Source organism: Solanum verrucosum, unplaced genomic scaffold (assembly GCF_900185275.1).
Source record: "Solanum verrucosum unplaced genomic scaffold, falcon-dt-bn FXZP01000046.1, whole genome shotgun sequence".
Lineage (NCBI taxonomy): Eukaryota > Viridiplantae > Streptophyta > Magnoliopsida > Solanales > Solanaceae > Solanum > Solanum verrucosum.
In genome coordinates, this window is record NW_026020759.1 from 158404 (window position 1) to 167800 (window position 9397).

General features: G+C 35.3%; 1 protein-coding gene across 1 annotated transcript in view; it reads right to left on the minus strand.

Moving 5' to 3' along the window:
* Positions 1-4927: 4927 nt before the first annotated feature.
* Positions 4928-9397, minus strand: part of LOC125812777 (pentatricopeptide repeat-containing protein At4g21065-like) — a 13736-nt gene continuing 9266 nt past the window's right edge. The window contains exons 2-3 of the mRNA XM_049492249.1: positions 7690-7946; positions 4928-5681 (exon numbers count right to left, since the gene is read on the minus strand). Coding sequence (XP_049348206.1) covers positions 5156-5681; positions 7690-7946 — 783 coding nt within the window. The 3' untranslated portion in view covers positions 4928-5155. The remainder of the gene's footprint in view (positions 5682-7689; positions 7947-9397) is intronic.

Below are 9397 nucleotides of genomic sequence, written 5' to 3' on the forward strand. Positions count from 1 at the left end.
CGAATCCAAGTTTTGGGGGGTTTTCTCATGTACTTGTGTTTTAAGTGATTAGAGTTTTGAGCATGATTTCAACTCATTTTTCAATGTGGTTTTCACTAATGAGTTACAAAATCTTTGTGTATCATGATTTCTTTTTCTTTTTTTTTTATGACAAGGGAAACCACAGCCTCTACCCTTTGAGTGAGCATAGGGTAAAACTCTCACTCCTATGCAATAGCTCGGAAACCACATAGGAGAGGTAACCGCACTAGGCAAGCCCGGTGTGACGAGCTCGACCTAGAAGGCAAACCCCTTGCTTTCGCTGGTAAGGGGTTTCGAACTTGAGACCTCCAACATGGAAGTCCCAAGCCCAAACCACTAGCCACCTCGAAGGTGTATCATGATTTCTTACAAAATCCCATATTTGACCCTAGCCTTCGAGATTGACTTTTTGGGTCATTACGAACCAAATTTTCAAAATCAACATTATATGTGTTGTTGTTCAAATTTACTTATGGGTATTCTATATTTGATTACTTGGTGTGGATTATGTGGCTCTACGTGAAGGGAAAGCTCAAGTGCAGGGGTGATTGATTGTTTGTTCGAGACAAGTGGACTTCTTGACCCTTTGTTAAGTATATAGAATCTTGTATTCCTTATTGTATGCATTGGGTAGTAATGGAAGTGGTGAAGGGTTTGATATTTGTGTTAGATAGTCATATTGAATGATTCTAGTGATGAAGAAAGGGAAATAAAAGGTAACTTGATGGTATAATGATGTGTGATGTGGTGTGGATGATTTGAAAGATTATATTGATTCATTATTGATGATGTATCATGATTGTGTTGATATGGATTGTGTATTGATATGGAAATCGTCATCTTCTCATTATTGTGTGGACATGCCTATTTGCATTGGTTCTAAAACACTGTGTTGAGATCTATTTTGATGATTATGCTGAGGGAAAATGGTTTCGGTGATTGATGACTATGACGAGGGAAAATGATTCCAGCGGATACATGAACCTTGTGAGTCCCCCATGGGTCCCGGTCTGATATTTAGCGGATGTGTATCGTTAGGACAGACATGCATTACTATATTTGACATTTCATTTCATTACATTGCACATCATTACCATTTGTAGACCTTGTGAGTGCTTGTTATGGAGCCTGTGGTTGATGAATATGAACTTTTGTATTGGTGACCTATATACATTTAAAGTGTTGCTATTCATGTTTATGTCTATATAAATGTGAATTGTTAGGTTGGACTTATTCTGTGCAGGTTGTAGTTGTGGAGGTTCGGTTGGAGTGTTGGAATACTTGTATTATGTATTGCTTTACCTTGAGTTAGTCGTTTATTTGTTGAGTACCGTGTTGCTTGGTACTTGCTCTCTTGCTTCTACACTTGTGTAGGGTACGAGCTCGGATCATCGTGATTATTCCTTCTTCTCTTTTACATCTGAGGCTTACTATGAAGAGTTGTGAGGTACTTGTTTGTCATATCGGCGGAAACCTCTTATTCTTTAATTATGTTCTTGTTCTGCTCTAGCAACAAAGACATTCATACTTGTACTTCTTTGAATCTATTATAATACTTAGAGGCTTGTAAACATGACACTAGGTTTTGGGGGTATTTTGAGTTATATTATGTTCTGCATGTTTGTGTTATACTTAGTTCCTTATTTTGTTTAAACTTCCACATTCACCTTATCGTATTTGGGTTTAGGCTGACCTGTCTTGGTGGGATAAGACAGGTGCCATCACATCCGATTTTGGGTCGTGACAAAAACACACAACCAAGTATAAAATTATTGTCTTGCCCTCGTCTGGAAGCAAGCATGTTGTCCATGACCTGCTTCCTAACCTCTTTATTACTAGTAGAAAAAATAAAGTATTCCATGAAGTAAATAGAGTTTTTAAGGAATAATCATATAACTTGGCCCATTTTTCAGTTCACACACTTACGTACGGGTGTCAAATATGGCCTGAAAATTGGTGGTCCACCCAATTCACCCAAAATCTTAAGCACAAGATAATTTCATATGGGTTGACCCTCTTAATCTAACCAAACATAACTCATTTTAAAGTGATCTCTAAATTTTGTCAAACTCTAGCACATTTTTAAGATTTACTTTAATTTGGGTTTACTGCTAAAATTTCACTTTGATTTTTAATATGGATCCGGGTCAAGTCTCGAGTTCTAGTCAGCAGTCACGACTGAAGGTTAGGTTGTAGGTTTCGAATCTCGAGGATTGGGTCTCGAATTAAGGTTAGAGTTAGATATCGAATCGTTCTAGACGGTAAGTCCTCGAGTTAGTGTCGAAGGGTCTCGAGGTTTGGGTCTCGAGCCTTGGGTCAGGATCAAGTTTTAGGTGTCATGTCCTAGGTCCTAGGTCAAGGTCGAGGGTTGGGGTTAGATCCTAGGTCTCAAGGCTCGAATCTTGAGTTAGGGTTAGATTTTGAGTCAAGTTAAGAGTCTTGGTTCAGGGTTGAGACTCGAGTAGGAGTCCGAGTAAGAGTTTGGTCCAATTAGATGGTTTCCTCCTAATGAGAATATCCTTAAGAGAAACATTGATGCTTCTTTTGACCTTACTTTGGTAGGAGTGAGTCAGACATGCTAGTCCGTGATTTCATGAAAACTTCATGAGAGGTCACTCTAGTTGATTAGATACGCCGCATGACTCCCTTTGGTTGAGGCTTTGGGTGTTCGAGAAGTACTAAGCTCGCTAAAGGAACATTTTTCATCAATAACAAGTATTGTGGAAGATTTGGACATCAGAAAAATGTTACACAACAACTCTTAGTTTTTTTTTATATTATTATTCGAGATTGTATGGCACTCATGTGTGGCTTTACTTCTATTTCCTCGCTTTTGTTAAAAGACCAGAGAACCAATGTGCCCATTAGCTAGCTCGGGCATTGGTTCTATGTTTGGGTTAAAACCCCATCTTTAATTCATGATCTACTAAAACATTCCTTTGATTAATAATTGATTAGAATGCCTTTTTCAAAAGAAAAAAAAGATATAATGTATCTCATACATCAAAAACCTAATGCATATTCGAGAAAATGAATTATACACCAGTATATCAATGGTAAAACAATTGAATTAATGCCATGTTAAACAATGATGATGGTTGTTCAGAGATTTGCGGATTGTTTTTCCTTGTGGATAGAACCCCATTCTAACATATAGACATACCTTCTAGTGATTCTCCAATTTTTTCACGCGGCTCCACCAGATGTCAGGTTCTCCATGTTGATAGATCACCTTCTTCACGTCCCAGCTAGCTCAACCTTTCTAACATGCGTGAATAACTTTGCATGTCTCATCTCATATAAGGATCGTCACCATTCAAAAGAGGAGAAATCTTCAAAATGATTGACAACAAGACAGGATCAGCTTGAGATCACAGGCCAGTTGCTCCAATAATTTAGAGTGCTGGATGATCTCAGATGATATACATTAGCAATCCATACGGTATATTGTTCATGAACTAATAGGAAGCTTGAAACTTTTTCATATGCAAGTGATCTAATACACAGCGAAGAGGTTTCCACCAGCTAGGTTCATCTGATATTGGCATTAACAGAATTATACAAATGAATGGATCCTTAAGTTTAAGCAGATGAGACCAGAACGTTAATTGAATATTGAAGATGGATTTCAGTCAAGTGGTTCTTTTCTGTTGTGATAAATATCCAAAGTTTACCTCACTAACCCATGGCAGTTGAGTATTCTAAGAAAAGCTTAGTCATACTAAATCATGGAATGTGAAGGACATGGAGGATCGACAGATACAGAGTACACAGAGCATGACCCTTTCCTGATGGCTTCAAGTCAAGCTCCAAAAAATAACATGCAAATGGATGTGTATGTGATTATACTTTCAAAGCATTTAGGGGAATACCTTAAAAGCAGACACATGCTGATGCAGGTGCAATGGAAGTCAGATGATTTTCCATGCTCTCTTTTCATAGATTATATCAACCCAAATGTTCTTGCTACTTTGAGTAGTACAACTATCAAAACTTCGTTTTCCATATTTTGCTTACAACAAAAACTACTCCAGCATGACATGTTCACTGCTTTCTTCTCCTTCATTTCAGAAATTACAGTTAAACTACCAGATAAATGAAGATACCGCTTGGTTTAATTTAAATTTCCAGAGCTCAAAGCAAAGGACTTGAGTCTTGACATTCATAAAAGATTTTGAATTTGTTTCCCCATGGGAATACCTCATAGTTTTTAACCAAAAGTTTCAGGCCATGCTGAGGTGCCACTTTAAGGGCATCCCAACTTCTGAATAGAATTCCAAGATTAACCCTAACCATATTTTGAAAAGAAAGAGTAGTTTATGGAGAAAACAAATCATTTACCAGTATAGAAAAGAATGGCCCCAAATAAGGTAGAAAGGATATAGGAGACTCATAAAGCTGATCCCAACTAGTCCAATATCTAGGCATGATTGACTGTTAGAAATAATTTGAGAAGGATAACAGAGTTGTGGCTCTGACAGAGCACGACTTTTCCTCTTCCAGAAGTATACCATTTTGTGGAGTTCCTCTCAAATGTCATATCCCATGAGCTACAAATAAAAATCACTCACAATGTAATCTTCATTTTTCAAGTTATTCAAAATTATGCAAGAATGTTAGGAACTTCAATGTGACCCTCTTCCAATGGTCAAAGCAACAGCTCCCCTAAACTTGTACCTCAGTTTGGTGGTATTACCCAAAAGAAGCAATTCATTTTCCTCCACCATTGATAGTGTTCTCTTGTCTTTGGAATTAACAGTGCCTTCATTCTGTGATCTGAATTGCCTCTTCTATTGGCATAAACAGAAACATTACTACCAGATCCTTCAACTGCTTCCTTCGGAAGGACTATCAAGCGACTTCACCCAACTGCTGCCAGGATATTTCTTTATCCTTTTTGCTTTCATAGCCGATCTTAGGTTGTTCGCATCGCTGAAATAACCAAAAAGATAAGACAAACTAGATGCAAGTATATAGTTTGATCCGAGATCAGGCTCTATTTTGAGGAGAATCTCCCTTATATTTTCTTCTGCGCAAGGAATATGACCATGATGCTTACAAGCACTAATGAAACTCCTCAATATCACAGAATTAGGCTCTGTAGGCATTCTCCTTATAATATCATAAGCTTCTTCTAATTCTCCAGCACGTCCAAACATATCCACCATGCATCCGTAATGTTCCATAGTTTACCTGATGTATTAAAACTTCCCATTTTTTCAAAATATTCACGGCCCGCATCAACAAAGCCAATATGACTACAAGCATACAAGATTTCAGAAAATGATAAGCTATCTGGCCTAAAGCCAGATTCTTCCATTCTGGCAAACAAGGACACAGCTTCTTCTCCATGTCCATGATCAGCAAGACCAGAAATCATGATGGTCCAGGTCTGCAGATTTTTATCATCCATCGAATTGAATATGCGGAAAGCGTGCTGTATATGACCACATTTTGCATACATGCCCAGGAGGGCTGTTTCCAGCTCAACATGTAGTTCAATACCACTGGTAACAATGTGCAAGTGAATACATTTACCTAATCTGATATTCAGGATACGAGTACATGCCCCCAGCAAGCTAACCAAAGTGACAGAATTTGGCTTTTCATTTGCTAGCTTCATACATTGGAACAGGAGCAGAGCATCTGAAGGCAAGTTACTGATATATCTAGGAAAACATTGACTATTATGACTTTGAAAAGCCAGACAGAAAGAAAAACCTCACAGTAAAATTTAAACAGGAAAAGAAAGCAGGAAAACAATCATATTAATAGACCTCCTACACAAAAGGAGAGGTCAAGGTAGCAAATATTCATTTGCATGCCAAAAAGGATGAAAAGCGAACATAAAAACCCATTAAACTGGTCCCTCTTTATGGTCAGGTACAAACTATTCATGTTCTCTACGTCTATAAAAGAATTGATTCACTATATGAAAAAAAATGATCATATCACATGTAGCGGAACTTGACTTAAGAAATTTATAGAATTCACTTAGGTGACATCCTGAATCACACTTTTATGATATCAAATGAAATTGAATAAGACGGGAAAGTATTGACAAAACGGTTGGAGACCCTGTAGGCAGAAAAATAGAATCGTTGTCATTACTTCAACTATGAGGAGCAATAGCCAAATGTTTGGAGACTTCATCGGGAGAAAGTCAGGCCTGCTTATATTTTGTCTAATGCTCCCTATTCCCTATTTATAAATGCAAAGCCCCTTACACTCTACCATGGGAAAGACAAACTAACCATAGTACCATTATAAAGTTGTTGTCCTTTCAACGTATAATTCGAAGTTTATCTCAAAAGAAACAATTTTGGATTTCTCTTTATTTTTCAGGTCTAAATTGCAGACAGAATTTGACATGAGAGTCCATCCATATGCAATCAGGACAACTAAACAGCAGCAGTGTTAGACTATTAGACCAATTACTGTCCATAATCCACCTTAGCTGTTAATTTTAGAATACTCATGACCATTGGTGCCATGATCTAGCTTCCTCTTTCCAAAAGTTTTGTAGGTAAAAAGTCCAAAGATTGGTTTGCAAAAATTGGGTTTCAAAGCTCAGTGGTTTATTGGATATGAATGTACATAGCGATTCCAGAATTAAAAAAAAAAACTAACATGCTCTGATGTATGCAAAAGTAAACAAATACAGCAGTGAGACCAGCATACCTAAATAGCAGAGGCTGGGATGTTGCACGCATCTCAACCATGAAAGTTTCCTTCTTTGTTAATTCCCCATTTAAAGAGTATCATCGGGACCTTTCCAAGATAAATAACGAAATCTAAACCATGAAATTTTTATTCATTTTTACTCCCTTATTTTTCAGGAGTACATCTCCTTTCCAATTTAAAAAAGAAAATTTCCATCATTGTTAATCCCTGATCTTTTAGGAGTGTATGCACCTTTCGCAATCTTAAAGGCTCAACACCTTATGATCCTTTCAGATATGAACCTAGGCTTGTTAACAATCTATTGCAGTATTGCAGCAAGAAGAAAAAAGAGAAAAAGTTAGACTAGTGAACAAGTTTGGAACTCCTTATTCAAACTAATATATCCAAGTAATAGTAATACTGGTTTCTTCTTATGGTACAAACAAGTATTCACAATCGACATCTGGGATGAATTTTAAAAAGTTCACCAAGAGTATTAGATCACAGATATTGCTCAAGAGAACCATAACTACCATGGCACCAAATTTCTGAAGGATAACGAACAAGGTTACAAGCTAGCATTGTTCATAAAAATTGTGACCTTTATGTGTCAACCTATCAAAAGACGTTTAACCTTACAAATTCCTCCGATACTTGACTTGTCATGCTCAAAATCTACTTCTATTCACTCCCATTATAATAATCATCTTAAACAACTTCCACATAATGTTATAGAATCTCTCAGCCTTCAACACTTCCGGGTTCACAAATCATAAATAATGTACTGATTCCAGAGTAATAAGTAGATACATGAAATATCTTTTAGAAGGAGAAGAGAAACTGTAAATAATAAGACAACAATTACTACTATATGCTTGAATCACAAGTAGTTAAAGTCGGCTATATGATCCCTAATACATAGATTGTGATAATTGGGGTGTGAAATTCGTATAAAAGTAATAATTAATATGTGTTTTGACAAATAACTTAAACAAATATACATACCAATGAACGTAAGCATCCATCATTGAACTCCAAGAAACTATATCCCTCTCAAGCATTTCATCAAACACCTGTCTTGCAAACCTGATCACACCAAATCCAGCATACATTCTCAAAAGGGTATTGTTCACATGTAAATCTGAACCAAAACCCGACTTCACAGCCATCGAATGCAACGATCCCCCTGTTCCAATCATCAAACAATGCCCAGAAACCTTTAGCACAATAGGAAAGGTGAATCTATCTGGTTTTAATCCAATCTTTGAAATTATTTAAAGAGCTTCAGAGACTCTACTTGGGAATATGCTCTCATCATTGTGCTCCATGCGAAGATTGATGGAATAATGGGAGAATTATCAAAATGGTACGGGTGAATTGGAGAGATATTAAGAAGACAATGATATGAATTGGGAGAGACGATACTCGTCGTGATGAATTGCTGTTTTGATGAATAGAGAATGAAGTTGGAGAAGATGAATGATCGATTTTGAACGTTGGAAAAGTGACTCAATTTGGTGGGAATCATTTCCAAACGTTGTAGTTTAAATTGCCTAGACTGGTGGAAACGAAGGGAAGGAAAAGAAACAGAATATAAAAGATAGTACAACAAATTAATTTATAAAGTATAAGCACAATTTTCAGTAACCACTTAGGGAAAATTTCAGATATATGATTAAGCTCATATATAAAACTAGGAAAAGGAACCCCTACATTACTGTTTTGGTCCATTAATCTTCAATGGTGTAGTAAATATTGACGGTATGTATAAATTAAATATTATAAGCTAGAATAATTTTTTTTGGTATTCCTACAAAGATTCTTTTATTTATTTGTTTAATTTTAATTTATTCTAATCTTCTTTGGTACTCCAACAAAGATTCTTTTATTTATTTATTTAATTTTAATTTATTCTTAAACTAAATAATTTTTTTGAAATTTCAGATAAATCATTACTGTGAAGGCTTGAATCGTTTTGTTCATTATCCTTCAAGATTTCTTTTTATTATTTCAACATTGTATATATTTTTTTTCTTCACAAAAGTTAATTCTTTTGTTCTTATGTAATAATTGTGAATAATGAAATCAATTTTGAGAATTAGGAAATTCCACAATTTTTGTTTATGTTTACTTTTTAGAATAATTTAGAAATATTAACTAAGATATAGATAAATTTAAAGGAGTATTTTTACTTAATACATATAAATAGTTTGAGTTTAATTCATTTGAATACTTTATATTCTTTGCGTAATTGAGAATATGTATCTTTCAATCTATTCATTTTTATATAAATAATTTGTAAAATTGTCCGCGCTTCGCGCAGCTATAAGAAATATTTACAAGACAATAGTATATAATATTTAGGCCAAACACATATACAACCCCTCAAACTTGCCCTCATTTTTCATTTTGGCACTCCAACTTAGCCTTGTTCCATTTTAACCCTTAAACTCTATTTTTTCTGTACCATTTAAACACTTATACTAATTTTTATGATTGTTTTTATTTATGTTCTTCAATTGCAATTTCTTATTTTTAAAAATAGACGTGTGCCTGTTAATTTTCGTAAAAAATTAACATTTGCGAACGAACATAAAAAATTTCAAACAATAATATTATTTTTTGAGATTTCTCTGTATTTTTGCATGAAAATAAATTGACGAAAGTTCTTTGAATTTCCTTCTTAAACATTCAATTAAATTAAATAACACTA